Source organism: Odocoileus virginianus, chromosome 22 (genome assembly GCF_023699985.2).
Source record: "Odocoileus virginianus isolate 20LAN1187 ecotype Illinois chromosome 22, Ovbor_1.2, whole genome shotgun sequence".
NCBI classification, from domain to species: Eukaryota; Metazoa; Chordata; class Mammalia; order Artiodactyla; family Cervidae; genus Odocoileus; species Odocoileus virginianus.
The window spans coordinates 19,242,514-19,269,964 of record NC_069695.1 but is presented as its reverse complement, the minus strand read 5'-3'; the positions used below and the strand labels follow the sequence as shown (position 1 = coordinate 19,269,964).

The 27,451-nt window shown below is 42.9% G+C and overlaps 1 protein-coding gene across 16 annotated transcripts in view; it reads right to left on the bottom strand.

Annotated features, from left to right (window-relative positions):
- The window catches only part of EPB41L3 (erythrocyte membrane protein band 4.1 like 3), a 226,561-nt gene that overhangs the window by 80,732 nt on the left and 118,378 nt on the right, over window positions 1-27,451 (bottom strand). For 15 of the 16 annotated variants that reach the window (XM_070452675.1, XM_070452678.1, XM_070452676.1 and 12 more), the window contains exons 1-2: window positions 12,743-12,942; window positions 9,245-9,442 (exon numbers count right to left, since the gene is read on the bottom strand). In XM_070452675.1, the coding sequence (XP_070308776.1) occupies window positions 9,245-9,442; window positions 12,743-12,931 (387 nt within the window). In that variant the 5' untranslated portion in view covers window positions 12,932-12,942. Of the gene's footprint in view, window positions 1-9,244; window positions 9,443-12,742; window positions 12,943-27,451 lie in introns of those variants that run through there. The other variant, XM_070452674.1, reaches the window with a different exon arrangement.

The following is a 27,451-nucleotide window of genomic DNA, read 5'->3' as shown; positions in this document are numbered from 1 at the left end:
CTTTTCTCATCTGCATATCTGCCAAAATTCTAAAGAGAACTGTGTAAATATCCTGAGTACAATAAGAATTATTCTGGAAATTTAAAAATAAGTAAATGAAATAAGTGAATGCTACTTGACTTAAATATCACTGCAGCCAACACATTCTAATAATAAATATCTGCCAAAAATATGATTGGACACGTGCATGCCATTTTTAACAGCATGAACCACTGCGAGGAATCTTTGCTCGTAGGGAGGTATTTACAGTCAGCTAAAGATTTGGAGTCATGCTTTTTATACATCAGCCCTATTTCAAAACCTAGATCCTAAAAAAGAAAGAAGAATCTAAGAAATGTGCCTCAAACAGCCACTCCCAATTTCTTCAGGCAAGAGAGAAAGTTCCCTACAAAAGCAGAGAATCTGTCTCAGCATGACATGGAAGTGAGTTGAGTAGATTTCCAATCCTTTCCTTTTTTTGAGTTGCTCCTATTGCCCCCGGTTATTTGCATTAAAACCCAGCACATCACAAAACTCCTCAAGGGTAACTGGCTCACAAAGACTCTCCTATTCTCTGCTTGCTAGAGAAGGGCAAATACAGGGCGACCTGCATTTTGTTGCTGTTGTTCTTGTTTAGCTGCTAAGTCATGTCTGACTCTTTTCCACCCCATGGACTGTAAGCCCTCCAGGTTCCTCTGTCCATGGGATTTCCCAGGCAAGAATACTGGAGTGGGTTGCCATTTCCTTCTCCAGATAATTCCAGATCCAGCGACCAAACCTGGACTCCTGCAATGCAGGCGGATTCTTCAATCATCTGAGCCACCAGGGAAACCTGCATTTTTAAGACATTCAAACTGTGTGGTCTCAATGCTCTGTGGTAAAGAGCTGAATGGGACGGAAATCCAAAAAAGAGGGCATATAATGTATATGTATGGGGTTTTCCCTGGTGGCTCATATGGTACAGAATCTTCCTGCAATGCAGGAGACTCAGGTTTGATCCCCAGGTTGGGAAGATCCCCTGGGGAAGGGAATGGTAATCCACTCCAGTATTCTTGCCTGGAGAATCCCATGGACAGAGGAGGCTGGCCAGCTACAGTCCACAGAGTCACAAAGAGTTGGATACGACTGAGTGACTAACACACACACAAACACACACACACACCATGTATGCACAGCTGATTCACTCTGCTAAATAACACAACAGTGTCAAGCAACTAAACTCTGATTTAAAAAAAAACACAAACAAATAGTAAAGAAACCTCTTCAAATAACACTACTCAGAGTTACCAAGGAAGAAACAGGAAACTACACTGAATTAAGGCTTAGTGGAACTAAAAAGACTGTGAAGGGACTTCTGAAGGGATCAAGCATAGAGGAAAAGTGGGTGACTTAGTCAGACACCTTCTCTAACAGACTTTCCTACACACTTTGAGGAGTTCATCGCCAACGCCAAGGACCACTGCCTCCTCACTCACTATAAAGTGGGAACTGGCTCATGAGAGGAGGCTAGTGCTGAGTGCCAGAAATGGAGTGCGTTTAATTATCTTCAGCACATATTCAGGCTTGTTAAACACCTACTGATTTCTGGCACAACAGCAACAGACCTTAGCCACATCTTCTGTCTGATCTCAGCAGGTTCAAGCTGGGCAGCGTGAGAAAAGCAAATTTCCTGTTTGGGGTCAATGTCTTAGTCCTCACAAGTGGGTGTCGAGTGCAGTTACTTCCTGTTCATACTTACTAAAATCATTCAGCCTTTCCCCAACTGTCAGATAAATGATTAGCTCATATGGAAACACTGATAATTTTCTTTCCAGGTTGGGGGGAAAAAAGGCTACAAAGGGAGAGTCAAGATGAAATTCACTTTCTCAGATTTAAGAAATGCTTTCCAGTGTTTAATATATTATTAGGTGCTAAGCTGTGCTGTGCATGCGTGCTCAGTCGTGTCCGATTCTTGGTGACCCCATGGACTGAAGTCCGCCAGGCTCCTCTGTCCATGGGATTCTCCAGGCAAGAATACTGGAGTAGGTTGCCAGTCCCTTCTCCAGGGGATCTCCCTGACCCAGGGATAGAACCTGTGGCTCCTGCGTTGGCAGGCGAATTCTTAATCACTGAGCCACCAGGGAAGTAACAGTTGGCTATCTCCTTTTAAATCACAAGGGTTTTCAAATTAAGATCCTCATATTCAGCTCTCTTCCTGTGCCAATTGGACGCTGGACTGTAAGGCGTACACGGCAGTCAAGTCCTGACACAAGCTGCTGCCTGACTGTGTGCTCTTCCCTTTAAGACCAGCTCAGCTGGCATGTGGACGGACACCACGAAGCTGTGTGCAGGCTGGTTTTCTGTGACTGTTTTACTGTGTCCCTAAGACAAGGACTCTAATATCACTGTCCTCCAAGGTTCCAGAACCTACCTCTGCACTTTGTTGGAATGTGAGTGCAGGACTGAACTAGAGTTCACATCGTCCTCCGACCCTAAGAACCTGCTATTCTACAAGACTTGAGCTCTGCTGTTCAAGAAGGGACAAGGTCAAAGACACCTGCCTCTGACATTGAAGGTAACAACAAAGAAAGCGGCATCAAATTCAAGAGATGATCCACCATGTAGACATATTCCCAGGTTATGAACTAACTTTGAAAATACTTTTCTCATTTCGTGGTTGATGCCAGTAGCGTTCTCCCTAAACTTCCCGCAGAGCCAAGACTATGGCCGGGAAAAGAAAGGCATCAATTTAAACGCTAAAGAAAGGGAGATGAGCCATAATCTTGGAACTTATAACCTGTCTTTCATGGGGGAAATGCTGTAATTATGAAATGAACTGGCAATTGATCAGGAAAATTTGGGGGAAAGATCACTGTATTGTGGAAAGTTTCTCTCCAGAAAGGATGCTGAGGTTCCCAGATCAGACTTGCCTTTACACTCTGAGTAGCATATGCAACAACTGTACAACTGGCTCCCAGTCATTCTACATTCTGGCAAGGAGTGGAGATCAGCTGGAGCTCTGGTCCCTTCCCCACTTTGAAGAGCTTCTGCAAGACACTTCCCCAGCTGTTTTCCCCTTCTTACTCAAAATTAAAAAGTGCTGCTTCCAGGTTCTACTCTTCACAGAATATCTTTTTTTTTTTTCAATTGAAGCAGAGTTGATTTACAAAGTTGTGTTAGCTTCTCATGTAACACAAACTGAAAAAAAAAATTTGTTTTCAGATTATCTTCCATTACAGGTTATTACAGGATATTGAATATAGTTCCCTGTGCTACACAGTAGGTGCTTTTGTTTACCTAATTTATATGCAGTAGTAGTAGTTGTTGTTTTTGTTTTAGTCGCTAGGTTGTGTCCAACTGCAGCTCCATGGACTGTAGCCCACCAGGTTCCTCTATCCATGGGATTCTCCAGGCAAGGATACTGGAATGGGTTGCCATTTCCTTCTCCAGGGGATCTTCCAAACCCAGGGATCGAACCTGCCACTCTTGTGTCTCCTATATTGCCTGGTGAATTCTTTACCATCATGCCACATGGGAAGCCCATATATAGTAATGGGTATACTTTTAATCCCAAACTCCTAGTTCATCTCCCTTCTTTTTCCCTTTAGTGGCCATAAGTTTTCTATGTCTGTGATTTTCTTTCTGCTTTGTAAATATGTTCATTTCTATCATTTTTAAGATTCCTCATGTAAGTGGTGTCATGTTTGTATTTCTGTCTGACTTACTTCACTTAGTATGATAATCTCCATGTCCATCCATGTTGCTGCAAATGGCATTATTCTTTTTTTATGGCCGAGTAATATTCCATTGTATATATGTACCACAACTTCTTTATCCATTCCTTTGTCAATGGCCATTTAGATTGTTTCCATGTCTTGGCTACTGTGAATAGTGCTGCTATGAACATAGGGGTGCAGGTATCTTTCAGGGCATCTTATTTCATGATAGTATAGCCAGAAGCAAGGCCTTGGTAGTCCTTTTGAGATTTTAGGTTTAAGAAGTCTTGAGAAGATAACATCCTTTCCATCAACTCAACCTGTCTCTTAGATGAGGATGAGATGGTTGGATGGCATCACTGACTCAACAGACATGAGTTTGAGCAAACTCTGGGAGACAGTGAAGGACAGGGAAGCCTGGCATGCTGCAGTCCATGGGTCACAAAGAGTCAGACACAACTGAACGACTGAACAACAACAAAGAGAGCTCTGGAGCAGAGGGCAGGAGACCTGGGCCCTAGCCCTTCATGGTCCTTCCCAGGCTGTGTGTCCTCAGGCATAACATTAACTACTCTGGGCCCATTTCCTCTTCGGTGAAATGGGACAGGAGACAAAGTTATCTCCAATGATCCTTCCAGATCTAAGACTGTGTGACTCCTGAGGAAGAGCTGTCTAAGCTTGAAGTCCTTGCCTCATTTGGTTTTCAGTGCCTGGAACACTTCAGGCCCTCAAGAAATCCTTTATATCAAGGTCTTCCTTGCCATCTTTTGCACACTGTGTGATGTCATTCCAGGGACTGGAATGGTTGTAAACAAGAAAAAAGAAAGCTTATTAAGACAAACCATAATTAAGATTCAAATGACGCACCTCCTTATTAAAAACTGTTTCAGTACCTGCCATGTACAAATCAATCAATGTTTTCTACAAAATACAGAGATGTGAATGAGATGCCTGGTGGAGACAACACTTCAGGAGATGTTTGGAAGCTGTAATCAAGGACCTCCTCTAGGAAGGAGGCTAAAGAAGCTCAACTAGTGGCAGAGACTCCTGTCCTGGGACCCTGAATCAGCTTGGAGCTGTGTGACTCGGAGACTGTGGTCCCTGTTACTTTTTGAAATGAAACCTAGGAGAAGTTTTAACACTTTTAGTAAAAGAGTTTGTTTCTCTTAAACCTTCAAGAAGTCAAATCTGAACACCTCGGGAAGACTGCACGCTGACTATGTCAGGTAAATAAGAAGGTGCCTGTTAACAGTCCTCGTGTGTCACTGTTCCTATGGTCGCTCAAACAGTCACTGCACAAGGGAACTGAATTTATTAAAGCCCTTCTGTGGTCAGGAGTCCACTGGTCTTCAGGCTGGAAGGCTCAGCTGCAAGACTGGGCCACTTGGTCACAGACGTAACAGGTGTTTTGATGGAGTCAAACAAATATTGAACAGAAACCCACTGAGAGGTTAAATCCAAATTTACACAATTACACAGAATCAAAACCTCTGAATTATGTAGTAGTCGAGTGAATGATATTCATACTGGTTTGAAAAAAATTCTTATTTTTTACAACTACATTTTCCATGAAAGGCAACAGGTGTTCTAGTCAACCTTTTGTGTGATAGCAATTCTATCTGTAGTCCAATCAAGAACTTCTAAGAGCTCCCCTGGTGGCTCAGATGGTAAAGAATCTACCTGCAATGTAGGAGACATGAGTTCAATTCCTGGGTTGTAAGGATGCCTGGGAGAAGGGAACAGCAACCCACTCCAGTATTCTTGCCTGGAGAATATCACAGACAGAGGGGCCTGGTGGAGGAGCTACAGTCCATGGGGTTGCAGAGTCAGACACTATTGACTAACTAGCACACACTTTTTCAAGAACTTCTAAAGGCACTTTAATCATGTAACCTAGAGAAGATGGAAAATTCAGACAGTGATTTTGTTTTTCCAACTAAACCCCAGTGAGTAGAATACATGAAACAGAAGCATGATACAGAAAGTTAACTGGATCACAAGCAAGATAGGGTATTTGGAAATTGTTTAAACAGTTCCTTCCTAACAGTTAGAAGGTGATAAAAGCACATTTAGGACAGAGGGCAAAATATTCCTGTATCCTCTCTGGTCCCTTGGAAGCATCTCTGAATGGTAGCAAGAAGTGCATGTTGGAGTAAACACTCTGGATTTCGGAAGGATCCGAGTGGTACTCAGTCATGGAGTCCATCAACCTGCAGGCCTCTGAGCATGGCCAAACTTGGGGGGATGTCTGAGCTGCAGGCTTTTAAGGTTTTACTTCTATACTTAAGTAGCTTCTGTATTTGCCCAAATCTGATGCAAAGATCTCTCCAGAGAGGCTAGAGTTCTTTCACCTATGGGCATTGTCCCCTGGATTCCAGCCCCATGTGGGATTACCTGCGGCTCATAAGCACTTGGTCTTGCTCATGATTAAACCAGCAACACAGCGGGACCTTGTGAAAAACGAAGTCTGCCTTCAAGGTCTACCTTCTGCCACTTTTGAGGTAAAGCTTGGGACTCCTCCACCCGTTGGGTTTCTTATGGAGAACAAACCAAACTACACCTGAAAATGACTTAAAATATGGATGAAATATGGATTCAAAGTTCAAACCATGTCTGATTTATTTTCCTAAAACCAAGTCAGACTAGATGAGAATGGTGTCAAGTAAGAGGAAACATTCCTAACTGGATGGTCATCAGAAAATACACTGTACGCTAATCAGACTCGGATGAGCCCACAGAACCCAGAAAACAATGAGAGTGAAATTAAAATAAAACAAACAAGATAAGCACTGCTTCCTCTATTGTTGTGACTGGCACTTCTGTTTATTTTCTCTTTTAAAATTTATGTTCAAGAACTAAACAGCAATGATGATGGCGACAAACTGGCCATAGGAAGTAGCTTGTATTCTCTAAAGGTCCAATAAAAATGACAGGAAGGGAATGGCAGTCTTGGTGATTTTGTTGGCAAATGTGATAATCCTGTGGCCTGCAAACATTGCCCAAATATGCATATCAAATTGCTGATCATCGGATTTTTTTCTTATATTTTGTGTAATTAGTTCTTTTTATACTTTAGATAGTCAAGATGAAGAGTTTGAAAAAAATGACTGAGGAAATACATCTCTCAAATGGAAAAACACCCAATGTTACAAGGATCTACGGCTGCTGCTGGAGGGAAATTTGAAAAATCCAGCATAGCTGGAAAGGGCCTCCCATCAAAACAGTGGGGGCAGGAACTGCACACTGTATGATGTCACTGTTTTCAGAGAGCAAAGGCTTCTTCTATCTTGATTTTCAGGTTGCTGGGTTTCCTCTGCTGCAGCACTGCTGGGCAATGCAAAAAGCTACCTTGTACCACCGAAAGAAGAGAGAACCAGGTACAGGTAAAGGGGGTGTGTGTGTGTGTGTGTGTGGCAGGGGGTCTTTTGCTGGCAACTATAAATTCTCATGACATAGTCATGGCCAACTGAGCCTTGTTGATTGTGATGGTGAAACGTTCAAGGCATTAAATAAGCCAGGGAGGAAAAACAGCTAGGCACAGAGATTTCATTAAAATAAAATGCCTTGTTTGAGGTCTTATCCAATGCAAAAAAACCCCACAAAAAACCAAACAGGCTATTCCTCTTACTGTCTCCTGCATTCTACTCTTAATTCACTTGCTCCAGTTGGGAAGAGGGATTAGGGGTGGTAATCCTGCTTCTCCAGAGTTTTGTGCCTCTTCTCTCCATGAATCTCAGAACAGGAAAAGGCAGTGGAAGCCATCAGAGCTACTGGTTTCCACAGATGCACCTATGCTTTCTGCTGGAATTCTCCCTGTGTGAAACACTCTCCACTTTCTTCCAGACTGTTCTTTAGAAAACTCTGGGAGTCTTGACTAGAGGATTGCCAGGGAACCCTATGTACTCCATTATATAAATATAATTCAGTTGAAAGACTCACCCTCAAGTTAAAGAAAAAAGCTTCTCTTGCCTTAAATTTTTCCAGAAGGTGGATCCACATAGGAAAAATGCAACGATGCTAAAGGTTACAAAAGTGCCTTAAGCTTCATAGTAAAGCCCAGGTAAAAGTATATTACTGGATCTTCTCATTTCCAGAATAAACATCTGAATCAATAATTGAATACTATGGGCTAAGAAATTAGGCAAAATCAGAAGCAGCAGGCAAACTGCAACAAATGGATCTGTGTGTGGCAAACCTCAGAACACATATTTAACTCCCCACCCATTTTTCCTATTCAACCAGTTGGTGACAAACAAGCCCACTTCACTAAGCAACCCACTAATAATTGTCAGGTTACAGGATGACAAAAATTCTCTAAATTAACATGATAAATGAAATCATTTCTGATCTAAGAGTTTATTTAAAATTTTTTTTTTCTATGTCCCTGTAATCTGCAGTGATTTGGTAATGCAACCCCATCCCCACCCTAAATGATGTTATCAATGTGAAATGGATTTGAACCTTCTGTTCCAAGAAAAGCATTGGTGCGTGAGCGCATTGTGCAGACTATAAGGAACAACGCAGGGGTTACAGGCAGAGAACATGGGCATCAGGTGGGCTGGGTGCTGGCTGTGTTATGAGAAAAGAGGAACTGAAATGCACGACCACGCATAGAGGTACAGACTCTCCGCACCCCTGGCAGAAGAGGGGGCCAGGGGCGTTATGCGGCGGGCGGCGTTTAAGCTGAGGGATGTGCGAAGGACTGAGGGTAGGCGGCTGGAGGCAGAGGAACAGCTCTCTAAATGAAAACATTAAATCTAAAATCAGAATCTCTCCCAGCTCGGCGGCGGGGGTAGAAGATGCGGTGGGTGGTGGGCTGTGGACCGGCGAACTTGTAGCTCCCACCTGAGTTCACGTCCAGTCTGTGTTCTCGCGATACTCAGCAACCATCCGGGTCTCTACCGCTCTCAACAGCCCACGTTGCTCTCAGCTGTTAACTTGGTCTGGCCACACATCTCCGATAAAAGTCATACCCCCTGCCCTTTCTCTCGAAGGAATTTTTTTGTTTTCTTTACAGAGACAGCACAGAGGAGCATACGCTTTTACACTTGAGCTGCAGATGTGAATTTTAAAACCCTTTTACACTCGAGCTGCAGATCCTCCTCATTTTCCAAGCAGGAAAAGGACATTCACCATTCAAATTACCCTACCACTCCTGTATACAGAAATATGTAAGTTTCCTCCAATTAACAACCCGGCCATAAGTAATGCAAATAGAAAAGGTAAAATTCATTTCGGTGACAGCTCACAGCCAGGATATTAAAGAAAACTTGATTTTTTAAGACCTTCAAAATGGTTTTCCTACCATGGAAAGTATTAGATTTTTTTTTTTTTTTTTTAAAGGAAGATCACATTTTTCTCTTGATTGTAACATTTTGGGGACTTTACAAGTATTTTCAGTAATTTGATCCCCTGTGAGAGAGACTGGAAATAATTTTGTATTTAGAAACTGGGTCTGAGTAATTTTCCAGAGATCTGAAAAAACAAAGAGGCATCTTGCATGCTTTAGGCCAATATGCCCCAGCTCTCAGTATCTGGGACAAAAAAAAATTTTTTTAATATACACTTACCTCTACATCGCAGGTATATTCTGATCCATCCAGAAGTATCACTTTGCACTGCATGCTTTTAGGCTTTTTGACAATCTTCAATGGAGACCGAGATAGTTTGCTGCTAGATGATTTCTGAGAAAGTTTATCGTCTTCAAATTGCTGATATTCGAGCTGCTTGGCAGGTCCGGCAGCAAACTCCTGGTCCTTGTCAGTGACCTGTGGAGAGCAAACAATGGACAGTTTTCATTGCAAGACAGAAAATAAATATTGCATTGCTCAGGCAATCAAAGGACACTGTGTAAACGGGCTCTTCTGTTTCCTACGGTATAAGGGATACCTGAATTAGGATATGAGGAGTGGATACACATACACAAAAATAATACTAACAGGTGCACCTCAATAACTTCTGTCATCTGAATGTACCCACAGGGCTTTCCTTCAGTTTGACTCAAGTATTTATACAAGTAGTGCTCAGTTCTTAGTGAATGCCGTCAAGTTTCTCCCAAGCAAAGGAGGGTACAAAGGGCTCCTGACTTTTAAAGATTTTTTTTTTTGATATGGACCATTTTTAAAGTCTTTATTGAATTTGCTACAATACTGCTTCTATTTTATGTTTTGGTTCTTTGGCTCTGAGGCATGTGGGATCTTAGCACCCCAACCAGGGATCAAACCTGCACCCCCTTCATTGGAAGGTGAAGTCAACCACTGGACTGCCAGGGAAGTTCGGTCTCCTGACTTTTTAAAAAGGCATTGGCTCTCACAGACATAGTGAGCAGATGTATAGCTATCTGAAGGGAAAGGGTGAAGGGACAGATTAGGAATTTGGGATTAACAGATACATGTTCCCAGGTGGCACTAGTGGTAAAGAACCCGCCTGCCAATGCAGGAGGCGTAAGAGACGTGGGTTCAATCCCTGGGTCAGGAAGATATCCTGGAGGCAGGGCATGGCAACCCACTCCAGTATTCTTGTTTGGAGAATCCCCATGGACAGAGAAGCCTGGAGGGTCAAAAAGAGTCGGACATGACTGAAGCAACTTAACATACACTACTATATAACTAGATAAGTAACAAGGACCTATGATACAGCACAGGAACCTTATCTTCATTATCCTGTAATAACCTATAATGGAAAATAATCTGAAAAAAAAAATATATATGCGTGTGTAACTGTATCACACTGATGAACACCTGAAACTAATATGACATTGTAAATCAACTATTCTTCAATTAGAAAAAAACAAAGGCATTGGATAGTATAAGACTTAAAAGCAAATAAATCATCTAAGATTGAATCTAATGTATTCTTTCATTCACTGGGTCAAGCTGTTTGGCAGGTCCTTTACTCCATGACCCATACTGCTCCGTAAACATACCAGGTATCTTATAAACTGTAAAGCCTACAGAGTTTCAAGTATTAATCTTCAGTTATTTTACGGCTGTTTTTAAAATACTTGATTTAGCTCTAACTCAATTCAATAAAACCAGTAGTACTGAAATTAATTAAAAATAATCCTTTAAGTCTGCTCCTCCCCTCCTCCATTGTAAATGAGCCAGTATAAGTAAATATCAAATCTGTTCAAAGGCTTTAATCTGCTTTCAAAGCCTAACAGTCCAGTCCAAGCTAGACTCAGAAATGCAAGAGGGAGCGATCCTACAGAACAGTAACATTCTCCTTTGAGTCAGTCCCCTTGGAATCTCCCTGTGCCCTGCTCTCTGACTTTTTCTTCCCCTCCTCTATCTATCAGATCACCACCAATGCATATTCAGCCCATGGGCCCAACCACCACTTCTACTGGTCTGCAAATACACTCTGAAAAGTCCGAAGAAAGATATGTTCTTAGAAAATTATCTTTTCTGATCTCTCCAATTTGTAAATGAGGAAGCTGATGTCCAGAGGACTTGAAAAGAGTTCTGGAAAGCACTTGAGGTAACCACAGAAGAAAAGTGGTTTAGAGTCACTTCTCTTTAGTTTCAAATATCTGAGTATAGAAAGTCAAGCCATTTATTAACTATGTATGTCTAATTACCTTTGGGTATAGAAACTCTTCTCCCACTTTCATGTTTATTTCATTTCAGAGTGAAGAGGATAGAAAAATCCAGCCTAATAATTTAAAATTTCTGAAGATCTGAAAACAAACAAAACCCTACCACCGTCATGTCTACACAAAAAGAAAAGGGAAGGAAAACCATGATGACAACACCTGCTCTTCAGATTCTACCTGACAAAAGTTAAAGGATAACCCACAGCTCCCTTCACAAAATGTCTGAGATCAGACAGAGCATAAAAATAAATGTTATTCTTTTCCTTTTGACCCCCTACCACACCGCATGCAAGATCTCAGTTCCCTGACCAAGAACTGAACTCATGCCCCCTGCATTTGGAAGTGCAGTCTTAGCCACTGGACCGCTAGGAAAGTTCCAACATGACTCTTTATAGAGTTTAAAGCAGAACTTAAATACTATGAGAAAAGAAATAAAATAATCAGGCCATCAACATATAATTTAATGTTATAATTATGTGTTGTGTTTTTAAAAAGGCATGGGGACTTCATATCTCTTCTTTTGATATCCTCTAGAATTTCTGGCTTGACACAGACACTTTCAACCTTTAAAAGGTCAGCCATGTGTAGTGATTCCCAGATTCCCTTAACCCTTAAGCATGAGTCAGCATCCTAAAACATACTGATCCCAGGTTTGAAGTTAAAAAAATTTAAATATGGATTCATTCAAGGCCCAAGTATAAATCATGCTTTATATTTTGTAGGAAAACTTTTAAAGGGAATAATCACATTATCCATGACAACTTAAACACATTTAGGTAACAGAGTTGAAAACAGATATGTCCATGGGAGAGAGACAGAGAGCAGCTTGAACACCTACTAGGGACAGCTGGTAACCTTAGGGTCAGAGTAGCCCCCGGGGAAAAATTAGCATAGTTCTGAACCAGTGTGTACATGCTTAGTCTCTGAGTCATGTCCGACTCTTTGCGACCCCATGGAGTACAGCTCAGCAGGCTCTCTGTCCATGGGATTCTCCAGGCAAGAATACTGGAGTGGGTTGCCATGCCCTTCTCCAGGGGATCTTCTGGACCCAGGGACCAAACCCAGGTCTCCGACATTGCAGGCGAATTCTTTACTGTCTGAGCCACCAGAGGCTTAAATAAACAACTGGGAGCATAATTAGAGCTGCCAGTGCGATGTCTAGCCTCCCTGTAAACTCAGATAAAACCGTGGACCCGCAGTCCAGATTTCAGTGTGAGCTGAAGTGCTTTCATCAAAGGAAGGCGTTACCAAGCAAGGCTGCGGAATGTCATTCACTTAAAGTCTTAAAACAGCTTAAGTGTCCATCTGCCGGGGAACAGAAGAGGACAAGCAGATGATCCCCTCCCCACCTCACCCCCCACGTTCCTGCTAGTGCTAAGAGACCCAGGTCAGAGCAAAGCCTGGAAAAGCTCAGCAGACATTCACTCATGGTTCTGGGTTGGAACGCCAGCGGTACGGGGCGATGCGGGCTCACCTCCTTCTTCACCGGCGTGCTGTGCGCGGCCGCCTCCTCGAACTGCTCCGGCGCCTGGGGCTGCTCCTCGGCGGCCGGCTCGGGGCCCGGCTGCGCCCCCGGCTGCGCCCCCTCGCGCCCCGCCGCCTCCTGGGGCTCGGCCTCCTGCTCCGGCTTGGATTCCGAGTCTGATCCCGATTCGGTGGTCATGGTGGATTGTTCTGCAGGCAGAGAGAGGGACGGTCCTATCACTTGGGGAACCAGCACCCGGAAGAGGGAAAAATGCTAAGAACCCAACACAGACCCAGCAGCCTTGTCAAGTTCACCACTGGCAAGTTCACCATCGCCCGTCGATGGCGCAAAATGAACATTTAACTAGTAGTCAAGTTGATTTGGGGCCATCACGGGTTTTCCACCTATTAGATGACAGGGGAATGACACTACCATCCTAATAATTACCTAACTTGGATATGTTTAATTTCAGAAACATTAATTTGCAGTATCAGCTGAAGATACATTTTAGTCTCTGGGAGGGATGATCTAATAATGGAAGCAGATACAATTTTTCAATCTCCTCCTCCCCCCCAGGGGCCTTGCTCTGCCCCTCCACAGCCCTGAATCCATCCATTCTTCCTGGAACAAACGCCTTTCCCCCGTGATGTCCAATAACTGTTATGCCCTTTTGAATAAACAACCACAGTACAACAGCGGCTTCTTAAGTATTGCCAGACCTGTCCCACACTGGACCACACCAGCCCTGGCCACGGCCGGAGGGAAGCCAGACGGCATCCTCTCTCCTGCTCATCCCAAATTCACTCTCAAAGGTTTCTTCTCAGCTCCCCCTCATTTCCCTTGAGTGTTGAAGGAGAAGTCTGTCTCATATTCCATCGAAACTCAAACAACAGACCTTGATATAGAATAATCTGCTCTTACATCCTAAAAAAGACAGTCTAAAATATAACCGCCATGTTCTTATAATTTACAAGACACAAGTATTTTGTGCCTCAGTTTCCACATTTGCCAAATGGGAGAACTGAACATGATCACATCTAAATAAGCTATTCCTTGCTGTTAACTTCTCCTTACTAACAGACATGCTGCCCTAGTTAAAGCCCTTTTTTGCTCTAAGCAAGAGAGCTGCTACACCACTGGTCACCATGTCATTTTAAGCAATTTCTCATCTCAGGTGTGTGGTAAATATTTCAAAAATGAATATCTCAGATCATCATATAATTTCCCTTCCTAATCCTAACTTTATGGTAAAAATATCTCAAGCACAGAATTCGTGTAACACTTTAAGCAAATAATACACCTATTAGTATGGTGTAGAATTTGCATGCCCAATAAAACACCATAGTAAAACCACCATTTAATTCCCATTCTCACAACACACACTGGAAGATGCTTAACACTTTGAAGAGGGAAACATTATAAATAGTAATCTATCTTTAGAAACTAAATGTGGTGCTTTCTATTTTAGGTTACTTTTAACCATCACTAGCTATTCTGCCTGTTGAATAAAAGACCTGTCAACCTGGCATGTGCTCAGTTACCATGAAAATGTAAATACCAAGTCCAAGTGCAGGGCCACCCAGGGATCTACATAAAACTAAAACATTTTTTTCCTCCTTACATTTTAGATTTTCAAGCAAATCTTGAAGGTAAATGTGATATTCTCATTTTTAAGCTTATAATAAAATGTGTCAAGTCTACAGAAAAAACAGTGGAGGGGGAGGGAGAGGTGGTGATTGTGTAATTCAGAGACTATAGCTGATTTCTTCCTTTTAGAAGGGGAGGAATCATACTAATAAATCAATTCAACTTGCCAACCTTCACGGAATACCAGATATGAATCAAGCCCTGCTCTTGGTTTAGAAGCAGAAATAAATATGTTGTAACCCCCTGCCACCTCTTTGACCATCTTCTCCGGATTTCCTTACTATTTTTTAAATGTAAGGATTTTTTTCCACACATGTAACTGTGGTATATACAGCTCATGTGAATGCACTCTAGACTTGAAAGTGTGTTCGTTGCTCAGTCGAGTCCGACTCTTTGCAACCCCACGGACTGTAGTCCGCCAGGCTCCTCTGTCCATGGGATTGTCCAGGTAAAAATACTGGAGTGAATTGCCATTCCCTTCTCCAGGGGATCTTCCTGACCCAGGAATGGAACTTGGGATCTCCTGCATTGCAGGCAGATTCTTCACTGTCTGGGCTGAAAATCTTCTCAAATATGTGTTAAGATAAAAATCTTTCTAAACATAAAATTAGCCTGGGATTCACTCTACATTAAATAGAAAGGTAAAATTGTAAAGAAATATCCCAATTTTGACTGTTACTATTCTAGCCATGCGCTCATTCAGCACCTGGTTTCTGTCTTTAATTCCATGTCTTGTCCCTAAGGCAAAGAGCCAGATCCACAAAGGCTGAATAAAAATGCAAAATGGACAGAGCCCAGGGACCACCTATCGGCTATTTAAACAGTGAAATAACCTACCATTATTTTCTGCCTAGGAATAACTAATACCTGACCTGGCATATATCACATATTTATATATGGCATATATCACATACATATATGATATATCACATATATCATAGAACTGCACTTCAAATAAAATCCTACGTCCTTGTCAAATATTTCCTCAGCATATCATTTCCCCCAACACTAAAATATATAATACACGAAATACAAATCATTGCTGTTTTTTTTATTAATTTTAATAAAATAAAATTTCCTTGCTGTTGAGAGTAAAGTAAGAAACTTAAAAAATGTAAGGTTTTAAAATTCTGGAATCTCACTAGAATCAATATTTAATTCCAATATCTGAAAGAGCATAAGGTCAAATTGTACCTATGAGTAAACTATATCAATGGCCTTAACCTGTAAATTCAATTTCAAAACTTTTAAAATAGTCTTCCTTCCCTATTCACGTGCCAATATAAGTGAGCAACAAACTGACTTTTCAATAGTAAACAACTAAAATCAAAGCTTCTTAATATGGTCCTTTTTTTAAATTTATTTTTATTAGTTGGAGGCTAATTACTTTATAATATTGTAGTGGTTTTTGCCATACACTGACATGAATCAGTCATGGATTTACATGTGTTCCCCATCCTGAACCCCCCCTTCCACCTCTCTCCCCATCCCATCCCTCTGGGTCTTCCCAGTGCACCAGCCCCGAGCACTTGTCTCATGCATCCAACCTGGACTGGCGTTCTGTTTCACACTTGATAATATACATGTTTTGATGCTGTTCTCTCAGATCATTCCACCCTCGCCTTCTTACTTTAGGTCATTAGTTTAATAATTCTATAATGTAAATCTCCAATCTTAAACCCAAGTGCCAAAACATTCTTTAGTATTAGATTTGCATGATTTTTACAGTGCTTTGGTTTTTCTTTTTCTTATACTCAATTCTTTGCTTTCCTAGATGACCCCTGCCATTAAAATTACACGTTATCCTTGCCAACTCACTAAAGATGACTATTTTCCAGTGCTCCCTTCTCTTCTGATGGATTAATTTTGTATGACCTAAAATTAGCAATCATTCAGTGACGGGAAGGAACAGCATCACCTGTGACCACAAACAGAAAGTGACACAAAACGCTATGCTCAGCTTTGCTAAACTGTGCGTTTTCTCTATATTAAATTTACCTTGTTAACTGTGTTCTGCTTCAGCTTAAAAAAGTTTGGAATCCTAGAAACTCTAAATCCTCAAAACTGGTATAAGGACTTTCACTACATGCACTGGGATGATGGCAAGAGAAGCCTTCTTTATCTTTTCAAGAAACAAACTGTATTCCTTGATGCCTCTTTTCAAGGCTGTATTTATTCCATGACTACCCAAAGAAATGGTAATTAGCTTCAAAGGAGGCATGGCACAGGTGTGAATGAAATCCTTCCCAATTCCTGATTCATTTCTCCTTTAAAAAATGGTCACTGGCATTCATTTGAGGTTTTGTTCCTTTTTCAGCTCTAATTTTTTACTCTACAGAAGAAAAAAGTCAGTTTATCCTCATCTTTTCCACTTTTAGAAGTAGCATCTCTAACTTCTCCATCTCCTAACTGACTGCCACATTAGCTTCTGCATTCAAATTTACCTACATCTCTTGCAGATAAGAAAATTTAGTGACATTTTATTAAAAGACACAAACCTAGTTTTGTGCAGGATTTTTCCTGCAGGAGAACGTTTCATATAAATCTCTGTCCTTACATATACAACAGGATTCCTACTGAGTAACAAAACATTTCATAAAGAAACCCCTTCACACCATTTACCTGCCTGGGGGGTTGTAAGACTAATGATTTTTAAGAAAATAAGCCTTTCCCCCCTTTTATCTTTCAAATATAAATGTACAGGAGAGGCTACTAGACCTTGATATATACTCAGCTTAAGTATTTGTGACTCCTGAATACTATCCACTGATCCATTAAAACTACCAACTTCAAGCAAGTTAAAAACAGTAATATCCCATGACTCCTCTAGAGGAGTCTATTTGCATTAAAAAAAAAAAAAAAAAGCCCCAGTATCCATTAAACACACCCACACACACCGGAACAACTGCTGTTGACCTTGCATCCTACCCCTCTCAACCCCACCTTCACCCCTCCAGGATGGTCTACCTCTCTACTCCTCTTTACAGTCAAGTTCTGGAAAGAATTAAAAAAAAAAAAAGGCTCAAGCAGTAAACCATCTGCCTGCAATGCAGGAGACACAAGAGACTGGGGTTTGATCACTGGGTAGGGAAGACGCCCTGGAGGAGGAAATGGCAACCCATTCCAGTATTCTTACTTGGAAATCTCATGGACAGAGGAGCCTGGTAGGCTATGGTCCATGGGGTCGCAAAGAGACACGAGTGAAGTGACTTAGCATGTGTATGCACACACACACACACGTGTGGCTGATTCACTTTGCTGCATAGCAGGAACTAACACAACACTGAAAGCAATTATACTCCATAAATTTTTTTTTCAATTTAAACAGAAGGAAACCTAAAAGAACTTCACCCACATGCTGTCACCACATCCTCCCCCTCCCACTCACCCTTCAGAGTGTTCCCCATTATTCTAGTAAATCCTACCAAGGTCACCGACGACCTCCCTACAAGCCAGTAAATCCATGCAAGTCCCTTCCCATCTCTGGATTCTCTGTTTTTGACACACTCGTGATCTTCCTCCTCCCTTCTGCCTCCTTTCCATCCTCTTCTCATCCTGTTTCTAAGTTCTGCAGGTCTTTGGAATCAGAGCTCCAAACACAACGGCGCATCCGAAATACAGGTTCCTCACGCTGTAACTTCTCTGAGCTTCAGACCCACATATGCAACTCCACCGCTCATCCTGTTTCCCTGGGTATTTCAGGGGCACCCAAGACTGAACATTTCTCCAGCCCCCCAGCTCCCTCAGCTCCCCATCTGCTCTACTTCCGTCTCTCCATGTCAGTAGGTGTCCGTCTGTCCAGCTGCTCACAGTGGGGATCGGGCCTCTCTTCCCAATCCCCTTCACACCTGTCAATGTCACCTCTCGAGCTATAATTAAAGAAATAAGACCTGAGAAACTTCTAGGCACCAGTGACCAGTCAGGCAAAAGCAGAAGGGCGTGAGAACTCGTGTACGTGTCCTGGCGTGAGGACACGTGGTCAGGGGTGGCTGGACCACGAGAGCTACGTGGCCAGTGAGGCGAGCTGATGAGACCAGCCAGGCAGAGATCAGGCCCTGCGAGGCCAGCTGGTCCTCGCTAAAGGGACCTCATCCCATCACACAGAGGCCGTTCTGGCAGCCACGGGGATGACTGACATCAGCTCAAACTTAGATTAAGCCAAACAGGCCAAGAAGGCCTTGATGGGGCAGCAGTGGACCAGACACTCCTCAAAGCACAAAACAGTGGAATTCACAGCTGATCATTATAAAATACAGAAGACAGTGGAGGAAAGAGGAGCCCGGTGTACTGCAGCATTATGGGGTCGTAGAAAGTTGGACACGACTTACCGACTTAATACAACTACGATGCTGTAAAGTATCTATGAAACCTTGACAGGAATGAATTGTAACAATGCTTGGGACCAGTGGCAGGAACAATTCTGACCTTTTATTTTTTCCAAATAAGCTTTTGGGCCATACTAATTTCAAATCTTATAAGTCAAGAGACCAAAGCCTATGACACTACCAGACTAAGTTCGTAAAAGAAACAGAAAGTTTGAATTTTTTATGGCAACAACACAATAATTCAAAATCACTTTCACAACGACCATGGTCAGCCTGGAAAGGATGATCAAGTCCCATCAGTATGGAGACAGATTTAATAACAGCACTGGGAATCTATGGCTCAGAATTTCTAAAACAAAACAAGACCAACACCCCCAAACAAAGCCACAGCCCCCTGCTTCAAGGAATGACCAGTCTGACAGGCTACCTTGGGAAGCCAAGTAACACGGTGCCCAGTGTGCAAGAAATCTGCTTCGAGCTGAGAGCTGTCCACCAGCCCGCGGGGCAGGCTCATGGGAAGTCACTTTGCGTAAGAAAGATAATCGCTAAGCTTCAACCTCAAGTTAAAGGACTAGCTTTAGAAGCAATCAAAGATCACAGGCTACTTCGGGAAGACAAAAGGGGAATGAGGATAAACAAGAGCAAGGATGAAGCAGGACGCTGAGGGGCAGGCAGCCACACAGCAACCACCCTCAACTCTACCACAGGTTCTGTGACCTCACAGAACTTGGCTTCTCCCTCTGTTCTAAGAGGCTGAAATTCTAGGATTCCTGTTGTGTGAACAGCATGGTGGTGGCGGTGGCAGCTGTCTCTGACTCTCTGTGACCGCATGCACTGTAGCCTGCCAGGCTCCTCTGTCCATGGGATTTCCCCGGCAAGAATACCGGAGTGGGTTGCCATATCCTCCTCCAGGGGATCTTCCCAACTCAGGGATCGAACCCACATCTCCTGCGTTGGCAGGAGGATTCTTTACCGCTGAGCCACCAGGGAAGCCCATTAACAATGAAGTCTAAGGAAATTTCGTCCTCTAAGTGAGGACCGAGACTAACTCATGTCCAAGAACGGGAAACTCCTGGGGCAGCAGCTGCTCACACTCTGGTGAGAAACCAGCCTCCTGGCCACTGGACGAGTGCAAGGCTTCATCAACTATCTGAGTCTCTGCAAGTTTGATTTAATTTACCAAAGCAAGACATTACCCAGATAATCCTAAGCAGCTGAAAGAATCCCTCTTAGTTTACTGAATACACTTGAAAAACCTAAATTTTTTCAGCAACTTTTTAGCCTTACAAGGTCAAAGATGCTTAGGCTCTATGTGTGAGCAGATAAACAAATACAGTTCAGAAAATAGAATTTAAAATGTATGGCCCACAAGGGTGGACTGTATAGCACAGGAACTCTGCTCAATGTTATGTGGCAGCCTGGATGGGAGGGGAGTTTGGGGGAGAATGGACACATGTATATGGACGGCGGGGATAGTGGAGTCTCTGCTGTCCACCTGAAACTGTCGCAGCATTGTTAATTGGTTATACCCCAACACAAAATAAAAAGTTAAAAAAAGAAAGAAAAGAGATACCGTGATCATGGTAGTGTCCATTTTATCACATGTGTCCACATTTCATAATCCAACTGATGGGAAATGCCAAGGTATGAAATTCCAATATATCTTTGAAATACCAGGATATTTTGTAGTTTCCATAGTCCCCTAAATACATTTCCATAAAACCAAGGGAACAGCTGGCTCCCCCTTTAGAGGAAACGGGGCTTGCGCTGCTAAAGGATTTTAACAGAATTCATGACACCACTAATGGGAGGAGAGGCCGAGTTCCCGAGACAATGAAGCTGCTGGCAAGACAGGTCTATAGAGCGAGTGGCACAACAACCAATCTCAGTACACCTGCATTATGACCACTGTGTTAAAAGCAAGGAGGTCCCCAAACTTGGATTCCTGAACTCCAGACAGTGGGGAAAGGGGCCCGAAGGGTCTGAGAGATTGCTTTGATATTTCCAAGGATACTGTCCATTCAGAAATGACACGGCTGCACATAGTGGCCAAGTCTCCTTGTTTCTGCTTGGGCATTTATCAGTTAAGGTTAGAAATACTGGCTACATCATTGTTTTGTTCATGAATCCATCCCTTCAACAAACATTTGCTGAATGTGAGGCCTGGGGACATCATGAGATGAAGACAAACAAGTCTCTGCTCTAGGGGAGCCTGCCTTCTAATTGAAGGAGATAGAGAAATGAAAGATGTCAGCCACAGGGAGATGGTATTAGATGAGTGAATCTAAAGTTGAGTGGGGCTTCCCAGATGGCACTAGTGGCAGAGAACCTGCCTGCAATGCAAGACATGCAAGAGACTCGGGTTCAATCCCTGAGTCGGGAAGATCCCCTGGAGGATGCAATGGTAACCCACTCCAGTATTCTTGCCTGGAGAATCCCATGAACGGAGGAGCCTCGTGGGCTACAGTCCATGGGGCCACAGGGGGTCGGAGCACACACCAATGGGTGGGTGGCTGCTGACACTGGGTGGTTAGGCAGGGCTTCTCCAGGGAGGCGACATTTCAACATCAGGCACAAGGGCTGGGACCATGCCTTCTAGAAGCCTAGCGCCCAGGTCCTAAGGATGAAATGAGCCTGTGCTCCACAACAGAGAAGCCACTGCAATGAGAAGCACGTGGCTGAGGAACAAAAAGCTGGTGTCGGGAGCTGGGACTCAGGAGGTGCGGGGAGAGGGCCACCATGAAGCAGGCAATGTAAGTGGGGTTTGGGGCCTTGCTAAGCCAGTGTATGAAGCTGGGTTTTATTTTAAAGGCAGTGGAGAATTTTAAGGGGAGCAGTCAGAGGGTCTTATTGATGCTTTTTAAGAGACGACTCAGCCTTCCCTGGTGGTCCAGTGGTTAAGAATCTGCCTGACAATGCAGGGGACAGGGTTCAATCCCTGATCTGGGAGGATTCCACATGCTGGGGAGCAACTAAGCACCACAACTAAAAAAGCCTAAGTCCTAAGCACCCTAGAGCATGTACTCCACAAGAGAAGCTGCTACGATGAGAAGCCCATGCACCGCCACTAGAGTGTAGCCTGCATTTGCTGCAGCTAGAGAAAGCCCATGCACAGCAATGAAGATGCAATGCAGCCAAAAATAAAGAAAGAAATGTTGTTGTTGTTTTTAAAAAAAGAGAGACCATGCTGTGTTCGGAGTGAGGGAGCCAGGACGGGAGCAGGGGGAGCAGTGAGTAGGTTACAGTAGTCCAGGTGAGAGAAAATGCTGGGAGGAGAGGAAGGGCAGGGGTGCCTTCTAGGGTATCGGATGCTGTGGTCCGAGCTTTGTGCAGGCAGAGGAGACGGGCTAGCTGGGAGACACAACCGCTTAGCATTGTTAGGTCTCTTATAAACACAGGGACCCCTGAGGGTGAGAAGACCACACACTCTGCATTCATTAGGCAGGGAGCCCACCCACAGGCAAAGGTCAGGCTTCAGTCCTTCTTCTGGGCGCTGCTGTCGCATCTCTAATGCAGATCTTCTGGGAACCCGACGTCATCATCCATCATTTCTAAACACATTCAGGTGAGAGGCAATGCCTGGCTGCATGTGTAATGAATGTCTTCTTCTGGCCTAAGTGACAGCTCCAGTCTTCCCAGAAAAGCAGATTAACATGGAAAAGCTTTGGCCCTGGGCGTAGAGCATGGCTTTCTAGACTTCATTCGGGTACCGAGCTCATAGCTAAAGGGCATCTGGACCTATACGCTCATTTCACACATAATCTGGCTAAGAATTTCAGTCTCCATGAGATTTTAACGTGATTATCACTGAGACGCTGTCGTTTTCAGCAACGAGGTGCTAGTAAGTTTGTAGAACACTTCTGCTCCCATCAAAGGGTTTAATTTAAATGACTACCCATGAAACTTCTCTTGCCCACGTTGGATATAGAACCACCTTACCAAGCATAGGGCAGTGCTTTTCACAACATGTTTACATTTTTTCAATTGGACAAGCATTTGAATGTATTATTCAATGAACAGCAGAAATATTTTAAGGAGCTTTCCTGTGATAAGAAAGTACCAAGCACATCTATTTATTTTTAGGAGTTAGGATCTTTGAATTCTGTTTCCTACTAGCTCTGTTTACAGCCATGCATTAGTGTTCCCTATCACTGAAATAGAATTCAGGACTGACCACGACTTCATTTCCCTCAGCCAAAGATGCTCCCGCAGAACCCTTGGGGTTATAGGCAAAAAAATTAAATTAAAATGGAAATTTCAGCTACCAATGAAATATATCAGAAAGGTTAAAAAGACAGCCCTTATGTCAGTATGAATCCTGGAAAGTCTGAGAGAGTAAGCTAAATTTAGCAACATTCTCTTTATTTACTGTTAAGCATAAATCACTCTTTCTAAAGAAGAAACTGGCATTATATCCTCTGTGTGTGGATCACCATTCAAACAGCATTATTTGCTTCTTAACTCACCTCTATGCCAATATTAGAAAATACTGCCTTATGGCTTCCTCAAAGGAAGATTCAATTTGCATAGGAGCTTCCTGAGTTTGCAGTAATTTCTCTGTGCTTTCCTTAACATTATTGTGTAATTAACAGGGTGTGGCACTTGAGTAAGTAAACGAACTTGTTTACAGGGAACCCAAGGTGCACAGTGGATGGTGCCTCACGGGTCAGATGGGGGCCAGGAGGTCATACTTGTCCAGGGTCACATAACAACAATCACAGGCCAACAATTAAATCTGAGTTTTGAGGGACTTCCCTGGTAGTTCAGAGGTTAAGAACCTACTATGCAATGTACGGCATGTGGGTTTGATCGGTAGTTGGGGAACTACGACCCCACATGCTTTGGAGCAACTGAGCTCATACAACAATGATCCTTTGTGCAGCAACTAAGACCTGATGCACCTGAATACATAAATGAGTATTTTTTTTTTTTAATCTGAGTTTCTGCTTCGGATAAGACCCCTTTCTTCTACATGAGTTCTGCACTTCAGTGACAGCAATTAAACCTATACTCTTAGCCTTCTCCCTATTTCAGAACTGAACAGCTTTTCAAAGTCATTGTTTTATGTGATCATCTATAATTCCACAATGCTACCTTATTCTTTTACTCAATGTAAATCAAACATTAATAAATTTAAACTTCTATAACATTACATTTTGGTTTACAAACTATTTTCCCTACTACTTACTTGTCTTTATGCACTTATCTTTACTACTTAATTTATCTTTATATATGTGTATGTATGTATGTATATATATATATATATATATGTGTGTGTGTGTGTGTGTGTGTATATAGAACATCACAATTTTAGTTTCTAATCGACTGCAAGCTCTTAGAATTCTATACCAGGTTGCCAACTTATCTCTGGAAAACAAAATGATCATTGTTGCTTTTAGAGAAAATATGAATGGTACTGACCCTTATCTAGATTCTCAACAATTTGTGACTTTCCACTGATAGTGACTTTAGCCTCAAATATCCATTTGAGCCTAGACTTTAACCAGCTCCAACTTTGAAAGTGTTGTTCGTGGAGGGCCTCAAACGGACAAGCCACCAACAACATACTGTCCAACTCTACTGTTTGAAACTTTTCAGAATTCCACGGCTACAATCTAAATAGGGAAAAGGAGATGGCGTGTTTCTTCTGGCCAAATCTGCCTCGATGAAGAACTTATTAGCAAAAAGATATCTTTGGCACCTTAAATGGGGAGCATATTTCTCTATTACCCAGCATCTGACTCTGCATCTGTGAGAAATGAGGTGTGAACCAGAGAGAATGAATAAATTAAAACAGAGTCAGACTCTGCGCCGTTAACCACCACCCAGGAGAGCTGCCCGGCTCTTTCTGAAATGGGTCTCTGTCCCTTAGAACCATTCATTTTCAAAACAGGGAAAAGGTTATGGCTAAAACTCCCAACCTCTGCACTCAGTGGGGGACAACATCCCCTCTGATATCTGGGGGAACCTGGCCGAGAAGCCAGGGTTCAGGTTTCTCTTTAGAGTTGTCAGTACTTTAGGGATTGAGGCAGGAGATAGATGGGCCCAGGCTGAAAAGCTAGATTCTGTCCCCTGGGCACAGATACTCCAAGATGAAGAGGAGAAGGAGCTGAGCCCTGGCCAGACACAAGACCACACATTTCTCACTCTCAAGGAAGCCAAGGTCAAGGAGACCTTCCTGTCTACACATGAACAGAAAAGTGCTGTGGAGGTCAAAAAGGAGTGATGCCAACCTACCCAGAGCCCTCTTCACTGGAATCCATCCTGGCTAAAGGGCGCATGTACCTCTTTAGGACATGGAGATAAACCGAACACGGACTCAGAACTGGGCAAAGCAAGATGACTGGCCAAAGGAAACCCGGAAGAAATGCCCCACCTAAGTGATTCACTTATTCTCCCATGTAAGTGAGGAGAAGCGGGTGATGGTTAGATAGCATCACCGACTCAATGGACATGAATTTGAGCAAACTCCGGGAGATAGTGAAGGACAGGGGAGTCTGGCATGCTGCAGTCCATGGGATCGCACAGAGTCGGACACAAGTTAGCAACTGAACAACAACAAGTGATTCAAACTACCACTAGCATGGCTGAGCAGAATCTTTGTAGTTGGTCTGTGGACACAAGTCCACCTTCTCCCCAGATTGCTGGCTTGTCTGCCTAAAGCACTTTTCCTTTCTACTGACACCTGCTTCTCAAATGATTGGTTTTGAATGGTGTGCAGCTGAACCTGACTTTAACAACACTGCAATAAGTGATCTTTAATATTACTATTATGACTCACTGAAGGCTCAGAAAATGGTTAGCACTTTTTAATAATAAAGTGTCTTTAATGAAGTTTTGCATAATATTTTTAAGACATAATGCCATTGCACAGATAACAGGCTACAGTGTAGTATAAATGTAACTTTTATGGGCACTGGGAAACCAAAAAACTCGTGTGACATGCTTTATTGTGTGTCTGGAACCTACCCTGCAATAACGGCTACGTGTGAACAAATGACTGAACCTCTCAGCCTCAATTAACACAAATGTGCCCTAAGCCCTGTGTCTACAAATAATGTCTTGGGAACTCAGAGTCAATCGAGTCTGACTCCTAAAACCCGGGGCTGTTTTTGTGGTTTATTGCCATAAACAGAAAGGAATACAAGTTGAAAGCTCTCAGCTCTTTCTCGAGTAGAATATGCTAAATTCCACCAGCTTCCCTTTTTAATCCTGACACTGTCTTGACACTTATGTATTCCAAAGCCAAATTAATAGAATTTGGTTTTCATCACAGATCCATATCATAGAGTCTCTGCACCCCCAACCCCCCGCCCCATTAATTAAGTGTTCAGAACTCTTGCAAGAGAGGAAATGGGAGCTCCTCTGGCATTCTGGATCCTTCTCCATTTGGGAGTTTTGACAGGTTGCTGAGTCTTTGCAAACTTCAATTCAAATGTGAGGCCAAGTACTGAATTATTCTGTTTCTTACCACAATGCATTAGCTTTTATCTCTACGCTAGCAATGGAAGACTACAAAGAACGTTCTTAAAAGATCTCCCTGGCACACAAATGAGCTGCTTAGAGACAGTGTCTGGTCTGGTTTTCTGAAGGTGCTGATAAGAGGATTCTTTACTCCGGGGCTGTTCCCTAGGTGCCTGCAGCACTGAAGAGGTTCTCCATTTGCACCTCGGATCCTTTGTAATTAAAGCTTGCACACATTGGCTCAGCCACCATCCCTCCTGCCCCCCTCCCTCAGGAGACCCAGCTGATAAAAACACAGCCCAGTGGAGCTGCCTTCTAATGGCAGATTCTGATCTGCTGTTGTTCAATTGCTTAGTCATGTCCAACTATTTTCAACCCCATGGACTGCAGTATGCCAGGCTTCCTTGTCCTTCACCATCTCTGGAGTTTGCTCAAACTCATTTCCATTGAGTGGGGGATTCCATCCAACCATCTCATCCTTTGTCACCGCCTTCTTCTCTTGCCCTCAATCTTTCTCAGCATCAGGGTCTTTTCCAATGAGTCAGCTCTTGGCATCAGGTGGCTCCAGGATTGGAGCTTCAGCTTCAGCATCAATCCTCCCAATGAATATTCAGGGTTGATTTCCTTTAGGACTGACTGGTTTGATCTGCTTGCTATCCAAGGGACTCTCAATAAGAGTCTTCTCCAGCACTCCAGATTCCAATTAGGGGGGTTGAATTTCCCATCCAATGTACTAAAACAAGACTGAATAGCTACAGGTGTGCTGTTTTATTTATATGCTTTTTCTCTAACGGGGAACTAAGCTAACAAACAGCTCTTTCAATTTTTAAATCCACACATTTCCAGTTCAATGGGGATTAACTTAAAACCCTACAGACAAAAATAAATTTGAAGAAAAACAGAAAGGCTGAATCAAAGTTCATCTTTAAAAATTTTCCTACATTCTTTACAGTCTAGGTTTCCTGCTTCACTTCAAATGTTGATAATTTTAATTACTGCACTTTTCACAATGAAATTAGTTTTAAATCCTTTCACTCATCTGTTGAAAATGAAAGCAAAATAAATCTCTCTAACTGGCAGCTTTATACATAAAGAAGGGTTTTCTCAAAGCAGACTCTGCCAGGGTCAGGTTGTGAAAATTACTGTTGTTGGTGGTTAGTCCCTAAGTTTGTGACCCCTTGGACTATAGCCCGCCAGGCTCCTCTGTCCAAGGCATTTCCCAGGTCAGAATACTGGCGTGGGTAGCCCTTCCCTTCTCCAGGGGATATTCCCAACCCAGGGA